Source organism: Pseudorca crassidens, chromosome 19 (assembly GCF_039906515.1).
Source record: "Pseudorca crassidens isolate mPseCra1 chromosome 19, mPseCra1.hap1, whole genome shotgun sequence".
NCBI lineage: Eukaryota > Metazoa > Chordata > Mammalia > Artiodactyla > Delphinidae > Pseudorca > Pseudorca crassidens.
The window spans coordinates 49,386,190-49,409,645 of NC_090314.1; the positions used below are offsets into that span (position 1 = coordinate 49,386,190).

General features: G+C 36.7%; 1 protein-coding gene across 12 annotated transcripts in view; it reads left to right on the forward strand.

Annotated features, from left to right (window-relative positions):
* Positions 1–23,456, forward strand: part of TANC2 (tetratricopeptide repeat, ankyrin repeat and coiled-coil containing 2) — a 362,156-nt gene that overhangs the window by 173,286 nt on the left and 165,414 nt on the right. For 7 of the 12 annotated variants that reach the window (XM_067717046.1, XM_067717048.1, XM_067717052.1 and 4 more), the window contains one exon: positions 1,945–2,055. The exons of the other annotated variants lie outside the window; for them this stretch is intronic. In XM_067717046.1, coding sequence (XP_067573147.1) covers positions 1,945–2,055 — 111 coding nt within the window. The remainder of the gene's footprint in view (positions 1–1,944; positions 2,056–23,456) is intronic. 12 annotated transcript variants of the gene reach the window in all.

A 23,456-nucleotide genomic window follows, 5' to 3' on the forward strand; every position in this document is an offset into this window, starting at 1 on the left:
CATCTCATAATTCTTAATACGTTCTTCATACCTCCCTCAATTTCTCCTGCCATCTTTCAATTTCTTTCTTACATATCTACCCTAAGTTGCTGATTTCTGTCTGTCTACTAGCCCCAAATTTCATTACAGAAATTGTTACTAAGATTTTTAGATGTATAGAGTCCCTTGAACAGGGACCAGGGTTGTCTTTGTCAGAACTCAGCAGGTAAAATAATCATTCTACTGCCATGATAAAATAGAATAATAAAATTCTAGTAAAGGACTTAAGAGATTTAAGAATTAAATTATAATAATTTCTCCTATACAAAGCAATATTGGATAAATAAAATGTTTCATTAGTTTCGAATTGATGAGATTAGAGTGAAAGAGATTCTAATATTGGCTATAAGTAGCCTGCAGATTTGCGTATAAATCATTTGAGATCTTCGTTTGTGATAGTGATTTTTAAAAATAGGCTCAAGTTTTACCTCTCATCAGAGGTGAGGGTTCTGCTATTCCAGAGCTTGCTTTTGGCAGAGAACCATACTGTTAGCACCCTTAGCCTTTGTTGCCATGGAGACAGTAAGGCTTTAATTTGTTTTTTTTAACATACACTTAAAATATACATACATACCTTAAGATTTAAGGTGTGGTTTAGTTGACTGCAGGTTTTGAGTATTGGCACATATCAAAAATATTTTCTATTTTTTAAAAACTTTATATTTTTGTTCTCCAAAGAAAATAGAGGAGAATTCTGGTCATTGTAATGACAAAGTTTTATATTACTTTTTACAGGGTGTTTTAGGAATAACTTAAAATCCCCCTGTGAATCAGTAATGGATGAGGATTTTGAAGAACATGCAGAAACTTTTGAAAAAAGTAATGTGATCTTAAGCACTCACATGTCTGGGACACCTATAGTTATGATATGTGTAATGCATATAAGTCAGTTTCAGATTCAACCGTTACTTTTGCACCAGTATTATGCTAAGCACTTTCACCCTATTACAGTTTATTTAATAGAACTCAGTTTAAAAGTACCAAAGCAATCTTCATAATTATAACTTTTAATATATTTAACTGATTATTTAAATGTATATCAATAATGTTCCTTAACTTTTCCCCTTAAAACCATTAAATAAAATTTATATGAGCTTTCAATATGAAAACTTTCAATTCATGAATTATACTTTTTTCGTTCATTCATTTCTTACAAGAATGAATGTTTTCCATGGCATGCAATATTACTGTTCCATAGACCTCATGATTATATTTGTAACTAAATCACATCTCTTTATCTTTAGCATCCAGTTGTAAACTGGCATGGCCTAGTTAATATTTTAGTCCACTAGCAGTTTTGACTTCTTACCTAACAGCTGAGCGGTTAGATAATTGATTTCCTTGTTAAGCTAAATATCAATAGATTAATCTTACTTAAGGTATTTATCACAACCCAGTATTATATAATAGTTATTTCTAGATAAAGAAGACTTTTGATTACAATTATTATAAACAAAATATTAAAACTTAGTCCTATACTTTACTCAGTCAATACCTGTATTTAACGGCAAAGGAAGACAAAATAAGAAAGCTCTTGCTTTATAAGGAGAGAGAAAATAGCTAAAGGTGATAGACAGTTACAACTTATGCTCATAGTTTTGATTATTAGATTTTAGCTTTTCCAGTGTGCAGTGACTTTTTAACAAGACCCATCTCCTCTATGTAGAATGCAGTTAATTTTTTTTCTGGCACAAAAAAAATAGGGTAACCTGATCTGAGTCTGACAGAGTGTGTCGTTCATTTAAGTGCTTCCATCTGTTGCCTGCTGTTCCCCTTACTCATGACCCCTCTATGTTTCTCTTTCCCTCTGTTTCTCTTTCCTTTTTCTTTCTTCCTTCCTTTCTATTTTCCTCTCTCTTTTTTTTTTTCTCTCGCTCTCTCTCTCTGTCTCTCTTTTGTCCTTAGCCCCTCTGAGGAAGGCAAAGTTTGTTGAGAGCCCACGAATTCCAGAATCCGAGCTTGGCTCACCAACCCTCACTTCAGCTCAGAAACTGGACGTGGATGCATACTGCCCTGGTAAGCATGCATGCAAAGTATCTGCTTTGAAAGAGGGAGGTTTGGATCAGGCCCATCAAGCGGAGCAGTGTTTTGCACGTATATTATTCATAAAAACATAGCCGCTACCTCTTTTGCAACTGTGATTGCATATTCTCCTCACTAGAGCACTGTTTTTACTGAACATCCTTTTTGATTATTGATATAATTATGTAAGTATTGAAAACAGCTTCAAAGATAATTTTCAAAAGAATTAAAATAATTCAGTAGATACGTTTTCAGGGTGATTTTTGTGATCTGAGATACTTGAAATTTTGCTTTGGCCATGTGCAGTCAGGAACATTCAAGTGTGAATAAAAATGTTCATTCAACACTGGCCCTTTGCATATGACCTTTTTTGCCTAATCCCTGTTGGTTTTCTGGACAGTTACAGAAAATAGTTGTGATGTTGGAAACATTATACTTGAATTAAAAAAGAAACATTATAGGTTCCTGATTTGGACTCCTGGACGCTCACTGTTAGAAATACCTCTTCTCATGAATGGCCTGTAAGCACATGTGGGAGTTCACTAAAACCCTTCTTGTGTGGGAGCAAACCTGAGACAGACTCATTATCAAGGCTTAGATTCTTCCAAACTTAGACGAGTTGCCTGGCAACATCCTTTACACTCACTCTACAGTGAGTCTGTAGAGCTGTGTCAGAAATGTTCACAGCTCTAGTTGAGTATACAGATCAGAGCTTCAGTAAAAAACTTTACAAGACTTGGTTTTAGGTCTTTTGTTTATTCCTGCTCATTAAAATTGCCCAGTGGATGCAACTACTACATATTTACAGCATTACAGATCAGCAGAATAAGGTGATTTCTAGTTCTAGGGAAGTTATCAGTAGCTGTAATCTGAAATAGCAGGATACTATACCTCTGAAGCCAAATAAGACATGTTTTAAAAAAAGACAGTAGGCAAAAACTTGAGCCAAACCTAATCAGAGACGTTTGATTCTATGAATCAGTTTTGAATATTGAAAGACCTAGGGGATTTCACTTGCAGGTTGCGGAAACTTGGGCTTCATCCACTGTTGTAAGTGACTATTCAGTTTAAATCAATCGCAGATATGTGTTAGGAATAGCTTTTCTATTTCTAAAAGGAACAAAATTTTTTCATGTTTTGAGGTACTGTCACATTTCTTGGGCAATGGAATATTATGCTCTGCATTTCATTATGCAAATTTTAGTGTAATAAAGTAAAATAAATAAATGCACTAATTCTCTATTCCTGCATTGAGTTTTGGAAGAGAAACCCTATCAGAGGCCTTTTCTTTTCCAGATTTGCAAATCAGAATGATTGTAGGGAGACTAATCTTTCACTTCCTGATTGCCCATCTGACATCCTTAATCTAATCTAGCTTTTGTTATTGTCAAGAAGCAAGGTAGCTGCTGTTGGTTAGATTGCCAGTGCTGAATCACTGTGAAAAATCTTGTCCGTGTTATTACTTACGTATATTTTCCACAAGCAGGAATCTTTGCTGAATTGGAATTGAACCAAACTAAACCTCAGTTAAGATTTTCAGAAAACCGGGAAGAAACTAAAACATATTGCCAAAATGTTAATTGCCATACACTGCAGTCTCTCCTTTTCTTATCTGAAATAGATTGAAGGCACAGAAACTTTTTAATGATTTGTTCTTTTATAGGAAAGTTATTAAGCTCTGTGGAAATAAGTTTCTACTGAGATAAGATTAGTGACTTGAGGGTTGAAGCTATTATCTTCTACATAGTACCAAAAATTAACAATAAACAAATGAATTTAGTAGACTCATAAAGCAAACAAATAATCCATCCTCTTTGAATTTCTCTTGCATAGGATATATTAACCAAATAATGATCATATTTTATTGTATACTCATGCATAATAGTGCAGTTAAAGCTAGTGATCTGAAATCTTCCTGTCCACCTGCTTTATTCATTATCACATGCAGATTTAGGAAAATAGGATATCAGACAGAGGCAACAGTCCTAAGCTAAAGGTAAAACGAGCAATAGTTCTCAAATTTTAGCATGCTTCAAGAATTACCTGGAGGACTTGTTCAAATACAGATTGCAAGACCCACCCCCAGAATTTCTGATTCAGTAAGCCTGGGTGGGTTGAGAATTCAATTCTCTAACAAACTCTCAGTTAATGGTGAAGCTGCTGGTTGAGGTGCCACACTTGGAGAACCAACTGGGTTACAGGGCTGCTGGAGGCTGCTTACAAACCTATAGGGTTCATTCTGCTGTTGACTTCTGGGGAGTAATTGGGGATGTTTCCTTATTAACTTAAACCTTTTGCTACCTGTATTTTAGGTGGGAAGAATAAAGCTTTTGTGTCTGAGAAATTGACATATATTTTTCCTGATCTGTGTTTTTGTACATGGTGTCTGTGTACCCATGACTAGTTTTCAGTGTTGTCCTACAAGAAAAAGGAAACTGTGGATCAAACCAGAGCAAGTTGTTGATATTTGGTCTGCAAAGTTTAGGGAAAGCTGCAATGGGATATAGCTGTTGATCCAGAATATTTGTCTAATAAACTGAAGGATTCAGTCTACATAGCATTAGATTCTAGAATACTTAATTTGTTTTACTCTTCCTCAAATCAGATTTGTTATATGCAGAAAACCTGAGGAAAAGTTACAAGTTAACAGTATGTTTTGGTTCTGCAGCTGAACCATGGAGATGATTGATGATGTTATATAACTGAACTACCAGAGTAGGCGAGGTCAAGTGAATTGTGTTTGATAATCGTCTTACAGTGGGGAAATTAGGCCTAGAGAATTTAAGTGATTTGTGGAAGGTCACAAGCAGGATTTATTGTTGAACTCTTGAAGTGGACACAGTATAGTCCAGAAATACATTGTCCCTAATTCTATTGCTGTGTAAATTCTATAAGCACCCCTTGACTGACCCTTAAATTAAAAAGTAGAAAATTCAGTTTTTTCATATGAGACAGGGCTGTATTCTCTTTTTAGGGTAACCAACTGATATCAGTGATTTCAATAAAACAATTCCCAAAATAAAGGAACATGCTCACCCTACACTCTGACTTTTCTACCTACAGCATTAGTTATTAGCTGTGTGATTTTAGGCAAGTCACTTAACCTGTCTAAGCCTGTTTCCTCAGTTGTAAAAATGGAAATGGTAACCTTAGATTAATAAATCTAGAGCACTTAGCACAATGCTTGTTTTATAGTAAATGCTTATAAATGTTATCTAATTCTGTTATTATCATAGTGATGATCCTGAGGTGTATGACACAAGATTTTAAAGTTTTTCTAAACAATCAGGAAAAACAAGGTGTAAAGGTTTAGGGTCATTTTTCATTAAATGTGTCTTATTGTGTTTCAATTATGATTTTCCCCTAACTAGTTCTGTGATCTTAAGCATGTCATGTAACGTCTCTGTGCCTCTGTTTCCTATCACAGCAACGTTACATATAACATGATGTTACTTATATAATTTAACAAATTAAGTATATATTTGTATAGATACATGAGTACACATTCAAAGGGGAAAATGTCCAGAAGAATACCCCAAACTAACATCGGTTGCCTGAAGAGGGAGAGAATTGGGATTGTTTGCGTGTCAGAGGAGAAAGTAGCATTGGTGAGATAATGATCACGTTGGCAGTGGTTGTATCTGGCTGGTGGGATTACAGATGATTTTACTTTTCTTTATTGGGCAATATATGTTAGGGAATGAGAGCTCTGGTTCTGAAATCAGATGTGAGTTTAATTCCTGACTCTGTCGCCTACTAGCTATGTGAATACATGTAACATTCATAGTCTTAAATTCCTTGTCTATAAGATTGTGATAAAAGTAGGTCTTTTTTTATTTTTTACAATAAATCTATCTCGTAGAGTTGTTAAGATTAAGTAAAATAATGTATATGACAAATGATTAGCTCAGGCAAAACAAACGAGATATGTAGCACCCTTCCTGTTATTGTTGTTCATCATCATCATCATCATAATTTTCTTCATTTTCTAAAATTTCTGCAATGAATTTGTATTGAAATTTTTCAGTAATCAGGTGCTGCTAAAGGATAGCAACATTCCTTATGTCTTAGTTTTTTAAGTTTTTAGTTTGCATGTTATAACACATAATTTCAAGTGTAGAAATGACCCTTGATGCAGATGGCAGGCCATGTTGACAGTTTTATAGGACTTTTGACTACATGTGCAAGGTTAAGGGCCAAAGTCCAGACCAGTGTTCTGAAAATAGACAGGCTTTTATCCACAGCAGATACTTTCAGAGGAATTTGAGATTAATCTTTTTGTAATAAATTCTTTTAAATCTCTTTAAAAATGGCACTGTCCTTCAAAGGACAGTGTTATTTAAGGTGACAACAAAATTAAGATGTATTTGCAACTCAAGAATGGAAGAGAGTTTTATGATACTTATTTGAAAGTACATACTCATATTTATATAGTTTTTGAATTTGTAAAGGATTTTTCATTTGGATTTCTTGTCAGCATGGTACTCTATAGCACAAGTACAAACCACTGTTGATAGATGAAATATTTTACATAAAGTGAGTAGTTCCTTGAATCCTCTTTTTCCAACTCCTATATAGTCATGGTCATTCCACTTAGAAGAAAAGGATGATTTGTTTTCTCATATTCTTCCTTCCATGTTTTTCCTGAAAACATTATCAAATGTTATCTTTATCCTAAATAGTTAGGCATGCTTCTTTTTTTTTTTCTTTTGGCTATGAATTTTATACTTTAGACATAAAACCCTCTGATTTTTGATTGGTATATGGATACCAGAAGCCTTTTTCTTGTAATTCACGTCTTCTGTTGTTGTATTTGTATTCCTTAAGTCTACTATGTTGTAAACACAATAAGTATACAGCAAGATTTTTAACCTGAATTAAACAGGTGAGCTTTAGGGAGGCGGGTTCTAAACTCCTTAAAATTACATACAAACACCATTCTATATGCATATATGTACTTCTTCCTATAACAGGTTCTCAAAATGGTCTGTAACACATACTTCCCCCCACCCCCACGAAAAAGGAAAAAAGAAATGCTGTTATAAAGGTTGACATGAAATGAAGGTTGTTAATGGTACAACTGTTAGAACAACAACAAAAAGCACCTAAAAGTTGGATAGTGGACAGACTTGTAAATCGGATGAAGGGTATAAATGAACTTCAGTGCTGCCCTAATCGGGATATGAAAGTCAGTATAGCAACTAGAGATAGGAAGCAGAGAGATAAACAGGAATAATTTCAGTATATTTTAAGTATGAGAGATACTGCCTGAAAACTGATTATGAACATAAACACACCAAAGAGCTAGAATGTGAAAATAAATAGCTTTTCATCTGCACACTCCCTTATCCAGTAGTAAGTTCTTAACATGTTAGAAAGTTCTTTCCATGGACAGATGCTTTGTTGAATAGAACTTTTCACTTTGAACATTTTCAGTTGTTTTATTGATTCATATTTTATCATTATTTAAAAGGTTAACCATCTTTTAACTAACTTTTAGATTAACTTGTTTCAAGGTGTTTTGCATCACAAATTGTAAAGACTTGGGCTGTGAGTATGGTGCTTAGATCCGTAATTTAGTTAGGTATCCAAATGGACAGTTTTTTCATTAACTCTGAACACCGTTTTAACTTTTGGTTTTTTGAGGCAGTAAAATGCACTAGTTTAGACAACAGACCCTGGAGCCAGACTGCCTGTGTTCAGATACTGACTCTACCACTTAGTGCTCGTGTGACCTTGGGCAAATTACTTAACCATAAGAATGATTACTTTCCTTATCTGTAAAATGGGGATTATAATATTATCTGTATCATAGGAATGCTATGAAGATGTAATAAAATATGTAAAATAATAAGGACAACTATGTGGTCCATAGTTAGTGCTAGATAACTCTTAGCTACAATTTTTAAAGTGTTTCAGAGCCTTTACTACCCTTTATCTAAGAATGTTATGGGTAAGGTTATATCCTTTTTATGAGCGCTTTGCAAAGAGGATAAAATTACACGTATAACCTGTTGTCACTGGCCTGTTTTCATAAGCAGTCCATGTATAGATACTAAGTTTTGTGGGTTTTGGTTGTTTTTTTAGTGGAGGCAGCTTTTCATAATGGTAAATAGCCCTGGGGTCAAATGAGCTTGGTTAAGTTCTAATTATGCCACTTACTAGCTGTATAACTTTTATTACTTAATCTTTCTAATTTTCTGGTTCCTCATCTGTAAAATAACCCTACTCCATAGGGTGTGATGATTAAATAAGATAATACACATAATGTGCGTAGCACAATGTCTGGAACATCAGTTATTAGGACTAACAACATCTCTCACATTTATATATTATTATACATTTATTTCTAAAAAAAAAATGTTTTGTGTTTTTCTTTTCCTAAACAGTATATACATTCTGGCAGCCCAATGTTCATGAAAAATTCAGTGGGAACAAGGAAGAGACAGAAAGCTATTCTTGACTTGTGTTTTTTGTTTTTGTTTTTGTTTTGTTTTGTTTTTACTGTGGGCGGGCCTCTCACTGTTGTGGCCTCTCCCGTTGCGGAGCACGGGCTCCGGACGCGCAGGCTCAGCGGCCATGGCTCACGGGCCCAGCCGCTCCGCAGCACGTGGGATCTTCCCGGACCGGGGCACGAACCCGTGTCCCCTGCATCGGCAGGCGGACTCTCAACCACTGCGCCACCAGGGAAGCCCCTTGACTTGTGTTTTGATACCTAAGAAACTAGAGATTTATGAATTTTGTATCTGATATCACCACTGCCATCCTTCATCTCTAAGTCACTTAAAATCCTCTTTGTCATTTTGTTTTTTCCTTATCTGGAAGTTATTCATTATAACATTTTTTTTAACATCTTTATTGGGGTATAATTGCTTTACAATGGTGTGTTAGTTTCTGCTTTATAACAAAGTGAATCAGTCATACATATACATATGTTCCCATATCTCCTCCCTCTTGCGTCTCCCTCCCTCCCACCCTCCCTATCCCACCCCTCCAGGCCGTCACAAAGCACCGAGCCGATATCCCTGTGCCATGCGGCTGCTTCCCACTAGCTATCTACCTTACGTTTGTTAGTGTGTATATGTCCATGACTCTCTCTCGCCCTGTCACATTTCACCCTTCCCCCTCCCCATATCCTCAAGCCCATTCTCCAGTAGGTCTGTGTCTTTATTCCTGTCTTACCCCTAGGTTCTTCATGACATTTTTTTTTTCTTCTTAAATTCCATATATATGTGTTAGCATATGGTATTTGTCTTCTTCTTTCTGGCTTACTTCACTCTGTATGACAGACTCTAGGTCTATCCACCTCATTACAAATAGCTCAATTTCGTTTCTTTTTATGGCTGAGTAATATTCCATTGTATATATGTGCCACATCTTCTTTATCCATTCATCCGATGATGGGCACTTAGGTTGTTTCCATCTCTGGGCTATTGTAAATAGAGCTGCAATGAACATTTTGGTACATGACTGTTATTGAATTTTGGTTTTCTCAGGGTATATGCCCAGTAGTGGGATTGCTGAGTCATATGGTAGTTCTATTTGTAGTTTTTTAAGGAACCTCCATACTGTTCTCCATAGTGGCTGAACCAATTCACATTCCCACCAGCAGTGCAAGAGTGTTCCCTTTTCTCCACACCCTCTCCAGCATTTATTGTTTCTAGATTTTTTGATGATGGCCATTCTGACTGGTGTGAGATGATATCTCATTGTAGTTTTGATTTGCATTTCTCTAATGATTAATGATGTTGAGCATTCTTTCATGTGTTTGTTGGCAGTCTGTATATCTTCTTTGGAGAAATGTCTATTTAGGTCTTCTGCCCATTTTTGGATTGGGTTGTTGGTTTTTTTGTTATTGAGCTGCATGAGCTGCTTGTAAATTTTGGAGATTAATCCTTTGTCAGTTGTTTCATTTGCAAATATTTTCTCCCATTCTGAGGGTTGTCTTTTGGTCTTGTTTATGGTTTCCTTTGCTATGCAAAAGCTTTGAAGTTTCATTAGGTCCCATTTGTTTATTTTTGTTTTTATTTCCATTACTCTAGGAGGTGGGTCAGAAAGGATCTTGCTGTGATTTATGTCATAGAGTGTTCTGCCTATGTTTTCCTCTAAGAGTTTGATAGTTTCTGGCCTTACATTTAGGTCTTTAATCCATTTTGAGCTTATTTTTGTGTATGGTATTAGGGAGTGATTCATTATAACATTTAAAGTTAGGGAATTCCCTGGCAGTGCGGTGGTTAGAACTCTGCGCTTTCACTGCCAAGGGCCTGGGTTCGATCCCTGGTTGGGGAACTAAGATCCCACAAGCCTTGTGGCCACCAAAAAAAAAATATATATATATATATATATAAGATATGGGAAGTGTTGGTTATATTCTGTTTATCATTATTGGGTACCCTTGTGAATATAGGTCCTTGTATTGGTTATCTATTGCTATATAACCAATTACCATAAAACTTGGTAGCTTAAAACAGCAACATTTACTGTCTGACAGTTTCTGTGGGTCAGGAATCTAGATGCTACTTAGCTGCATTCTGTGGGTCAGGGTCTCTCACAGGCTGCAGTCAAGATGCAGCCTGGGGAGTGTCCTGGCGGTCCAGTGGTTAGGACTCTGCACTTTCACTGCCAAGGGCCCAGGTTCAATCCCTGGTCAGGGAACTAAGATCCTGCAAGCTGTAAGGAGCAGCAAAAAAAAAAAAAAAAAAAAAAAATGACAGCCTGGGCTGTAGTCATCTCAGGGCTCAACTGGAAAAGGCTCCCCTTTCAGGTTTATGCACGTGGTTGTTGGAAGGATTCAGTTCCTATGGGCTGTTGAACTGAGGGCCTCAGTTCCTTGCTGGCCTTTACCAGAGGACACCCTCAGTTCCTCACCACGTGGGCTTCTCCACAGGGCACCTCACACATGACAACTTGCTTCATGAGAGCAAGCAAGCAAGAGGCAGAGAGAGTGCAAGCAATATGAGAGTAACAGTTTTTTATAACTTAGTCTCAAAAGTGACATCCTGTCACTTCTTGTTATATTCTTTTCATGAGAAGCAAGTCACCAGGTCCAGCCCACACTCAAAGGAGTAAATTGAAATTTTAAAGAAAGTTGTTTAAATGAAGCAGTGAGTTTTCCTTGCTTTTTCTACGTATTTGATATGTACCTTTCTGTGTTCTGGAAGCATGAATCCTTCTCATCCTTGTCTTCCAATAGAAGAGTTCCATAGTATTCCTGGTATCCTACCCTTTTATATTCAGAATTCCCCTGCTGCCCTTCTAATAACTGTCTGTAGTTCTTTCTTCTTGCCTAACCTATACTATTATGGTCCAGTGAAATACTTGTTCCTAGAATGGTGTTTTTCTCTTTAAGTCTGGGTAACTACATCATGTTATTTTAACGTGCAGGTTCTAGAATAAATTCCAGATTTGGAAGCCAACAGAGAATACATTTACCATTTAGACAAAGGTGACTTTTGAAGATAATACTTTTCTTACTGTGAGCAATATATAAATGCCTTGCTTTCCACATTAGAATACATTGTACGATGGGTAAGGAAATCCAGGTCAGTAGGGGAATAATATGGAAATACTGTATTACACAAGTAACACATTTTTACCATATTTTGTATCTCAAACATATGTCTGTTCAAAGCAGTTGTTAGAAACCTCAGTTTAAAATCCAAAGGAACATTCAATGATAAACGTCAGTCTTACAGATTTCAGTGAAGCGTTTAAGGTTCTTGAGCTTGTCAAATACTGCTTTTCATTTCAGCCAAATAGTCCTCATCATACATTGACGTGCACATAGTACTTCTTGTACATTGGGGGCAATTATGTAGGCAAGGAAACTAGTGTAAGTTTTGCCAAGCAATGAGTACTTTCTATCTCTAGGTGTCCTGCCTCTACAGTGATTCCCACTTCCAATGGGAGAGAATCAGAATAGTGGGATGTTGTAATGGAAGATTATAAGCATTTAAAAGCCTGTTCTCTTAGCTAAGTGCTAAAGTAATGAATTTTTTAAAATGCAAAGAGTCCCTAATCTTATAAAAATTTTATTCCTAAATAGCACAAGGGAGAACCACCGTCTGTGTGTGTGTATATGTGTGTGTGTGGTGTGTGTGTGTGTGTGTGTGTGTAGGACTTTTTTCCCCCATTTATTTGTGTATGTCTAAGTTATTAATAAAAAGTATAGGGGCTTCCCTGGTGGCGCAGTGGTTAAGAATCCACCTGCCAATGCAGCGGACACATGTTCGAGCCCTGGTCTGGGAAGTTCCCACATGCCGTGGAGCAACTAAGCCCGTGTGCCATAACTACTGAGCCTGCGTTCTAGAGCCCGCGAGCCACAACTACTAAGCCCATATGCCACAACTACTGAAGCCTGCGCACCTAGAGCCCATGCTCTGCAACAAAGAGAAGCCACCGCAATGAGAAGCCCGCGCACCACAACGAAGAGTAGCACCTGCTCACCACATCTAGAGAAAGCCTGCACACAGCAGTGAAGACCCAACACAGCCATAAATAAATTAATTAATTTTAAAAAAAAAGAGTATAGGGTTATTAGGAGATAAATTTACTTTCTAGGGAGCATTTTTTTCCTTTTCCAGCTTTATTGAGATATAACTGACATATAACATTGGGTAAGTTCATTGTGTACAACACTATCATTTTATATATATATGGATTACTGATGACGTTTATGGACAGCCTCTCCAGAAAATTGCACCCACGTGCAAAATTTTGCATATTGTCTGAGTTTTGAAGAAATTAATAAAACATTTAGGTTTGTTTTCCCTGTGTAATAGTTTTATCTGAAAACTAGTCTAAGCAAACCAAAATTAATAAGAATCAGACTAGAGTCTTCTAAGGAAGTTACATTATTGCTAACTTCCATTCCATACCCTAAAGCTAGGTATCTAAATAATGCAACTGTAGAGATTCCATAAAAGTTGGTTCTTTAACTTAGGCTCTAGGTGAGTTAATTTAAAGAAGGCAGTTATTTAGGAAGGAAGTAGGGAAAGGAAGTGTAAGTAGGAGAAATTCAAACACTTCTGTTTTAAAGAGATGGGGTCCTGTGATTAAAGGTTCCTTAGATTTCTCTGCACCTGCCCCAACTAAGGCACTTTTTTTCCCTCAGTTGAGATTGACAGTGACCTGTGTCACTGGTACCCTGACATGGATCTAGTTTTCCCATCTACATCCAGGGACCATTCTTCCCTATTTTCTGCCCTCCTGATCCTCCATATTGAGAGGTGGCTCTCACTTAGAACTATGGAAAGCATCTCAGACCAAGACCACCATCTTAACCTCCAACTTATATTTAATTTTAAAACAGTAGACACATTTTTTGAGATAAGGTATTCAAAAACTGTTTAGCAAGCACATTGAAAAGAAATAGAGTGCCTTCAGCCTGGCTGTATATTCTGCAGCTCAACATACACTTTATCATTTCCTGCTACCATCACCCCTAGCCATGCCAGCTATATTAAAATTTCTTATATCCTGAAGGTATTTGAGTTTGCAACCTCTGCTGTGGGTTACAGGAAGTCGTTAACTTTTTTTAGGAGGTGGCAAAGAAGAACTGGAAGATGAAAGAATGAAAATTTCCCTTACTCTCTCCCTATTAAAACATGCAAGTTCAGGAGATTCATAGACTTCCAAAAGTGTATCATAGGATCTCACATCAAGAGTTCTTGATTCAGATCATTCATTAGCTGACATAAGCTACTATTTAGAATATCATTTGTTATTAGCTGCTGTGGTTTAGCTCTGCTAGGAGGAAGCATTATGCATGATTGAACAATTGAAATGTAATGTTACTTTAAAAAGAGAAGAACTAAAGGAGAATTTCCTCAACCAATAACCTCTAGTGGTGTTAGGGAAATATTCACCTTTTCCAACACGGTGTTCATCAAATGACTCTTATTCTTGTAACTCTCCCACTGCTCTCTCCTTTCTCCATCTCCACCACTCATCTTCCCACAGACTCTAGCTCTTTTCTACCACATTTTTACAATATTATATTAAGAATAATCTTAAAAGATTGACTGTACTACTCTAACCCTATGACCTTTATCATTATTTCTTTTGCCTATTATTCTGCTAATTCTCTTGCCTTTTCATACCCCTAATTATTTTTGTGTGCTGGATTTAATATTTGAAAATATGTGTAGAAATAATCTGAAAGTAGGATGATTTCTTTTTTTTCCAGAGAGGGTTTTCATTTGCTTCCGCCACCTGTGACCAGTTCAATCCAAGTTCAGGGTGTGAAGTTTTCCAAGCCAATGAAATGACACAAATCAGTACTGCAGGACCTAGTTTACTTCTGGTTCATCTTTACCCTTAGGTTGTAGCTCTTAAGGGTCTCAGCCTAAAGTATGGGGTGTTTTACTAGATTTCCCACTCCTGGAAGATCCTAGACTCCATTTTTGTTCCCCTGACCTTGTGAGACAGCTAAACACACAGCTCAGCTGCTCAGTCATTTCTTCCCTGTTAAGAAATGCCCCCAGTGCTAAAGTGGCTCTCCGTGCTGGGCAAGATCTCCATTTCTGATTTCCATCTTCTCCCTGTTCTTATAATGATGACTTACCGCCATCTTGTTGGATCTTTAATGCTTTCCAAAAGATTTTTAAAATATATTTTGTCCAGTTTTTAATAATTGTCATCAGCTGGAAGGTTTCCAATTACTAAAAGGTCCCTACCATCATTATTTCCTTTGGGGGAAAAAAATTCTAGCATTTGTATTTGTAGATCATGTATACATCTGAAGGTATGTATACATTTTTATTTTTCTGTTCTATGCTCCCCATGAAGCTACATGGGAACAGACTGTATGCTAAAACAGTCTTAGAACACTACCTCTTTGGACAAACCAGTCCCCATAAATTCTGGGAGCTATCTACTAAGAAATTGAACTGATAGTATTAGCCGGTTGATTAAATATCAATATAAAGAACTTCTCTTTTCAAACAGGCCTTTAAAAATTATTTATTTATTTTAATTTATTTATTTTTGGCTGCGTTGGGTCTTCATTGCTGCACGTGGGCTTTCTCTAGTTGCTGCGAGCAGGGGCTACTCTTCGTTGCAGTGCGCGGGTTTCTCATTGCAGTGGCTTCTCTTGTTGCGGAGCACGGGCTGTAGGCACGTGGGCTTCAGCAGTTGTGGCACGTGGGCTCAGTAGTTGTGGCTCACGGGCTCTAGAGCTCAGGCTCAGTAGTTGTGGCGCACGGGTTTAGTTGCTCCACAGCATGCGGGATCTTCCCAGACCAGGGCTCGAATCCGTGTCCCCTACGTTGGCATGCGGATTCTTAACCACTGTGCCACCAGGGAAGCCCTGAAACAGGTTCTCAGAGTTGGTTCATGGTCCATCTCTTTGAGCAAGTTGTCTCCTGTTTGGACTTGGAACTTAATCTCAAAGAAATTAGTATTTTGCATCAAAATTTTGGCAAGTTTTGCCAAGTGTGATTATGATATTACCCATGATACTGAATTGTTGAAAAACTTGCCTTTCTGTGCCTGATGTCTTTCTGGTGTTATTTGGTCTATTACTATTAGATTGGGGAGGAAAATGTCTGTTTCATCCAGTCACAAATCCCAAATGTATTTCATAGATTACTGAGGTAAGTTAAACATTATTATATTTTCAGCTTTCATCTTACCTTCTACAATAGCCGTAATAGTTAAATTATAATTGTGAGTGGATGAAGCTGATGTTTATATTGCTGCCAGACAAAAAACTTTAAATAGGGAATAGGAGTCATCATGCAAAATGATTGGAGAGTTTCTTTAGTGTTTGAAGAGGATCATGAGACACAAGCTTACTACAGTCTGGCTTTCTATTGCTTGGCTCTGTTGCAAACCAATTTTAAAAGGAATGTTCTAATCTGCTGGTTAATGTTTCATTAAAACATTGAATATCAAAAGCCATGTAATCTATTTTTTATATTTACCACAAAATTCCTAGTACATATATTAAAGACTCAATTTTCTATTAATCTATGTAAATCATCTTTGATACTATAGAACAGAATGCTACCCTTAAAATGTAAAGGTATTATTTGTTTCATATAAATAATTTTTCTGTTTATAAGTCTTTTTTTTTTTTTTTGCTGTACACGGGCCTCTCACTGTTGTGGCCTCCCCGTTGTGGAGCACAGGCTCCGGACACGCAGGCTCAGCGGCCATGGCTCACGGGCCCAGCCGCTCCGCGGCATGTGGGATCTTCCCGGACCAGGGCACGAACCCGTGTCCCCTGCATCGGCAGGCGGACTCTCAACCACTGCGCGACCAGGGAAGCCCTGTTTATAAGTCTTAAAGTGAAAGAACTCTGGTTAGAATTCATTTGTATACAAGTAAAACTTCCATTACAGTCAAGGACATAAAATATGGATGCTGTTTTCTGGTACCTTACCAGAGCAACGATGCTTATTTTCTGAGTTAAAATTTATTCTATACAATGAATTCTCTAGTACAACACATGCCTTATCTGGTCCCTAATCAAGTAACATTTTTTATAATGACCCAGATTATATGCTGTCTGCCTTAGAGAGAAGAAAGAATTAAACTATAAGTGAATCATCACAGCATTTCTCTAATGAAAGCTTTTGAATAACAGTTATCCCTAAATCATTTCTTCTTAAATATTCAAACAAGAAGAAAAGAAGGAAAAAAAAAACACACTAAAATGACCAAAAACACTCATCTGGACAATTTACACATTTTCTCCTTTATGCTTACCACTGTATCCACAGTGCCTAGTGCAGTGACTGACTAATACATAGTAGGTCTTCATTCAGTGTGTGTTGAATGAATGAAATGAACCTAAAAAGTCAGAGGAAGGCAAAATGAAAAAAAATTTAGTATGTTATAAATATGTGTAAATTACATGGTTTTCTCTCTACTTAGGAATATGTCTTTTTCTAATTTACTACAGAGGGGCCTGTGAGTGTGAACAGCTGGAACCATGATTTCTTAATCTGTGCTTATAATGTAATTTCACTATGGTGTTGAGAAAGGGGAAGTAGTATTTCTTTCAGTGGTTTTTTAATTTGTGGTATCTCATTTGCTTTAAATTCCTAAACTTTCTCCTTCCATTGATAGACGTCTACCTACAAGGCCAATGTGACTAGCATATGGGAAGGGGCTTCAAGCTTCACTAGATAAGAATTCGGCCATGGCAGCCAACTGAGATCAGTCAGCTACGAGTGAATTGTAATAAATGTAATTAGAGAACATAATCAATGAGTATAAAACAAAGAATGAGGATTTCAGGAAAATATCTGCCAGCCAAATGTGACACATTTATCCTCAGAGGTCAGGAAAAAGAAAATAAATACATGAATAGGCTTAACACTATCCTTTGAGAAACTGAATATATATAACAATGACCAGACCATGTATAAAAATAGAGTTCTGACACCCAATTTGCAGCAGATAGCCTAGGAACCCAACTTACTATCTACAAGTCAGACTTGTAGGAAGTAAGACTACTATCTCTAATAACCAGTCCAGGAAGCCAAAAGTAACCCCTGTAACTATTGGAACTAAATGACCAGGGCTTGATTTTTAACTGACAGCTTCCCTAGTATTTGCCCTCACTTCCAGCTTAGGAGTAACCAGAGAAGGCTAAATACACACGCCTAGCCGGTCATGTAGGACGCTTCTAGCTAGCCCACCTTCAGCTCTTCTGTGCCAGGTGCCTCCGATCAGGGCATGACCTGAAGCCTCTCCTTTTTTTCCCACTATAAAGCTTTTGAACTCCTCTGCCTGCCTTTAAGTCTCCTCCAGGTGCAAGTGATAGTAGCTGATTCCCTTGCTATAGCAAGCTCTGAATAAATAGCCTTTTCTTGTTCTTATTTGGGTGGTCTTCATTTATTTCCATACCGTTTTTTCACATAACATCATTCCCAGTGACAAAGGCAGATCTTGACATGACTTTGGAATCTATTAATGCCTTGGTGGTGTATCACTTTCCACATTAACTGATTTTGATTTAGTCATCTCATGGCACTGAAGCTGTGCTGTGTGAGGTAAGCGCTTTTTTAGTATACCAGTATTACAGCTCTTGTCAGACTTCTAAATTAGAATTAACTTACTCTTTCGGTTCTGTACAGTACCCCTGGTTTTACAGCTCTTTTATTAGCCTCATTTTCTTACACCCTTACACCACCTCTATTCCCCTTACCTTTATCCCCAGCTGGAAGAACTCAGAACCAGGTTCCTGCAGTTAAGTTCGAAGGTACTGGAAGTGGCATCTCGTCTTCCACCCCAAATTGTTTCCCCTAGGAGCACTAAAAAAAAGTTTCCATATATGTCAGTATTTATGGACTTGCCTGAGAATTTAGAAGATAGTCTGTGACTATCTTCCTTTCCTGTTTAAGAATCCTAATGCCAGAACTAGGTAATACCTGAGTGTCTCATCATTGTTTCTCCCAAATTTGGTGTAAAGCAAGCCTCTGATAAGCTGCCTCGATATGTCAGTGTTCTATGTGGACATGGAGATTCCCACCCCAACTCTAACTACCTTTATATTATATAAATATGTTTATATACTAGCAGAGCAATACACAAACACAGACTAATACTTGCAAGATACATTTCCAATAACATTTACATAAATGCATTTATGTAAGTATAAAAGAAGGACAGTGAGGTCAGTATATAAAAATCAGGAGTGTTTCTATATTCTAGCAAAGAACAATTGGAAAATTAAATCTAAAAACAACTTCATTTACAGTAACATCCAAAATCATGAAATATTTAGGGATAAATTTAACAAAACATGTACACTAAAAATTATAAATAAAACAGTGCTGAGATAAAGATCCAAATAAATGAAGATATCATTTATGGATTAGAAGATTCAGTATTGCTAAAGTAGCGATTTTGATTTACTACAATTCCAAGAAAAAAATGTTTGTAGAAATTTATAAGATTTACATGATTATAAATTTAGAAATTTACATGATTTTAAAATTTTTATAGGAATGCAAATGACCTAGAGTGGCCCCAGTGCTTTTTCAAAAGAACAGCAAAGTTAAAGGACTTCCATTATTCTTCAATAAAGGTGTCAGGGAAATTCAGTGGGGAAGTGAACATCAGTCCTTACATCATACCATGCACAAAAGTTAACTTAAAGTACCATAGACCTAAATGTAAGATCTAGGAGCAAATCTTTGCAGTCTTAAGGTAGGCAGAGTTTTCTTGGATAGGACAAAAGAAGTGTGAGCTATAAAAGAAAAAATTTAAAAGTTGGGCTTTATCTAAATTTAAAACTTTTGTTCTTCAAAAGAGACTTTTGAGAAAAGGAAAAGGCAAGCCATAGAACAGGAAAAATATTAGCATACATATGTCTGACAGATTTGTATCCAATATAAAGAACTCTTACAAATAATAAGAAGAGAACCTAATTTTTTAAAGTATAGAAGATTTGGAGAAACATTCACAAAAGAAGATATAAGAATGGCCAGTAAATACATGAAAAGGTGTTCAGTATCTTTAGTCATCAGAGAAATGCAAAGTGAAACCGTGAGATACCTCTCTGCACCCATTGGTATGGCTAAAATCAAAATGGCTCACAATACGAAGCGTTAGCGAGGATATGGAGCAACTAGAACTCTTACACACTACTTGGGAGTGTGAACAATCTCTTTGGAAACCGGCAATTTCTTACAAAGTTAAATGTTTAAACTTTATAACCCAGCCATTACACAACTTTGTATTTGTCCAAGAGAAGTTAAAATATATATCCACACAAAGACTTTTATAAGAATATTCGTAGTTTCTTCATATATAAAAGCCAAAAAACTATTGTATATGAAATAACCCAGTGTTCATCAGCAGGAAGAAAAAAAAGGTGGTATAGCCATACGAAGGAATACTACTCAGCTATAAAAAGAAACAAACTGTTGAAACATGGATAGATTTCAAAAACCGAACGAAAGAAGCCAGACAAAAGAGAAAATACACTATTTAATTCCAGTTATATAAAATTATAGAAGATATAAACTAAGATAACAGAAAGCAGTGGTTTCTGTTTCTGATAATAGAAAAAGTGGTTGCCTGTGGCTAGGGTTTGAGAGAGGGTTTGACTTCAACGGGACCTAAGGAAACTTCTGGGGATGATAGAAATGTTCTATATCTCAATTTTGGTGGTAGTTTCACAGATGTATATATCTGTCAAAATTCATTGAATTGCACACTTTATTGGAATATAATTTATTGTATGTAAATTACATCTTTAAAAAGACAAGATCAATAGGTGAGTAAGAAATAGAATAGAGTCCTGGAATAAGATGACAGCTAGAAGTGAGTGGGTATGAAGGTGAGTGGTTGAGAATGAGAGAATGGTTATACTGAACAGAAAATACATGGTAAGAGAAATCACCAGGGTTTCATTTTGGTCTACTAATAAGTTATGGTTGCATTTGAATCAAATTAAGTACCTAAAAAGTAAATGCTCATAATAATGCTGTGTAACAAACCACCCTAAAATTTAGAGCAACCAAAAAATAAGCAGTTTTTTTTAGTCATGGATTTGCAAGTGTGGGTTGGGATGGCTCTGTCTCAGGCTGCAGGTTGGCTGAGCAGCTCTGGGGTTCAAGTTGGGCTCAGGCCTGTGGGTGTTCATTCTGGGGCCCAGGATGAAGGGGCATCCACTGGAGAGAAGCTCTTTCTCCTGGCGGATCACCAGAGCACAAGAACACAAGCCCAGCTGCTCAGGCACATTTCAAGCCTCTGCTCATAACATTCCAAGGTCCAAATAAAGTCGCATGGCCAAGCCAAAACCATCTTTCATCGTGTGAAGTTTTAAACCTACCCAAAGAACCTCCCATATACCAACCCCACAGTATCAACAGTCATTTCATGTATTTTCTCCCCCGCTTCTTCAGTTATGCCCAAGGGAACTAAGAAGTGTAGGGATATGCTTTCAGGTCAGCCTCTATGAGTAGAGATGGGCTAGTGGTGTTGCTTTGATTCTTGATCACTGGATCACTGGCAGTGACTCTCACGATCAGGAGCTCAGTGTGGGGAGGATGTGGTAGAGCTCCACTTTAGCACTTCCTGCGGCAAACTGCAGAAGCACTGCTTTTGTCGGTCACCCATTTCCAATGTTCATCAGAAAAGGAGAAATTTAGGTTGCCATTTAAGAACTAAGAAATGAAAATATAACCAGGTTTGCTTTGGCAGTTGGGCCAAGCTAATCACAGGTTTTATAACTCTGTTGGAGAGAAAGCATGGGTTTCTTTATTTGATTAAATGTAGTACGAAGTTCTGAGTCTTGAAATAGATGAGAACAAGCAGTTTATAATGAACAGATCATAAAGGAAAATGTAAACAGCCCGATGAGAAAATACTAAGAGAATGCTGAGAATTAAGAGTCTGTGGAACTGTTCTATGTGTAGCCTGCCATGTTAGGAATACAGATTAGGGATTTGGGTACATTAGCTAATTGTAGCCAAGAAATGAATTCATTTCTTGGCACAGTTTTAATCATTGTTTAATCCCTCTGCAGTTTGGCTACTTAGAGTAAAAAATACTTTTTGCAAATGTTGTAAAGTATAAACCATCTCTGAAAAGAAAATTGATGTCATCAAAACACCAAAATATTCTGAAATATTCAGCATTTGCTTTTTTACAGCATCCTATTTCTTGCCTGCATTATATTTCTCAGAGTTTAATTTGCTATGATTCAAATTATTTATTTTCCATTTTTCCCCACGAGACTATAAGCTCCTTAAGGGATAGGGACTGCGCCCATTGTTCACAAATGTGATCTAATACCTCACACAGTGCTGGACACACAGAAAGTACTTAGTAAATATTTATTGAATTAATTCATGCTTTCTTGTATTGTCCATGGAGGTTATTCTGCTGGATCCCATTAATAAATAAAGTAACCATTTAAACAATTTGTCCTTAATAATCACATATTTCCTGGCAAAATAATGAGTTCAGCAGCCAGGCAGCCTGGACTTCAACATTGACTCTGTCACTTGCCTAACCGTGTAACTGTGGGCGAGCAAAAGCTTGATCTGTGTGTGCCTCACTTTTACTATCTGTACGATAAGGAAGGTGTTGTGAAGATTGAATGATTTAATACATGTAAAGCACTTAGGAAAGTACCAGACGGTAATGCCTCAATAAGTTATTATTACTACTAGTACAACTATCAGTATTATTATTCCAGAAATAAACTTAAAACACTCTTTTAAAACAATACTGAATATGCTATATTACTCAGTTTTGATCTCAGAATTCTGTCTTTGTGTTGAACTGGTAAGTCTTACAGAATTTGAATCTGAAAATTGCTCCTCCCTCTGCTCTTTTTCCTTAACTCTACTGTTAAAAAATCAAACAAGTATGGCCTCCTGCAAAAAACCTTCTTTCCTCCTTTTCTTCCTCCGTCTTTCCAGAACAAGTTTGTTTCTTTCTCTGTGCTCTCTACTACTTCCTTTAATTTACAAAATACTTCTTGTATATATACTGGCTTCTCTCTATCCTTAGGTCATTGCTCCACTTTAAGTTAACGGATGTAAGAGGGGAGTGGTCAGATAATTTTTTATTTTACGCTCAATTTTTAATTATATATAGCATTAGTTAATTTTTCATAGCTGTAGACTCCTTTCTTGGAGGAAAAAAAGTATTGTGAATATTGTTTCATTCTCAAACCCAGTGTCCTATGTCCTTAATACATTTTCTGTAAGTTTTGAAAATTAAAATATAACATAATTACAGAAAGGTATACAAATAGTAATTATGCAGCTCTATGAAATTTTCAGAAGTGAACACACTTGTATAACCACTACCTAAATCAAGACATAGAACATTACCGGCACCTCATAACCTTTTCTCATGTTTCCTCTGCATCATAATCCATTCCCTCTAAGCTTGACCACTGTTCCGACTGCATCATCAATGATTTCTTTTACCAGTTTTCAAACTTTATATAAACGAAGTCATTTAGTATGTACTCCTTTGAGTCTGTCTTCTTTTGTTTAGTAGTATGTTTGTGAGATTCTCTTTCATTGCTGTCATATTTCATTGTATGTCTACTGTTGATGGACATTTTCAACTTTGGCTATTATGAACAATTCTGTGAATGCTTGTTACATCTATTTTGATGCCCCTACATATACTTTTCCTTTCGGTATATACCTAGTAGTAGACTTGCTGGGTCATGGGGTTTCAGTCCCCAGTCTAAATTTTTTTCCAGATTTGATGCTACCAGTTTACATTCACACCAGTACAACAGGATTTAACTGTCCTTTTACCCCATATTATCAGGTGTTTTTGGTTTGTTTCTTTTGTGTGCTATCCTGCACTACACATACGTAGTGGTATCTCATTGTGGTTTTGATTTTCATTTCCGTACAATGTTGAACATTTTGTATAAAACAGGAGTTTTGTAAATTCCCGTG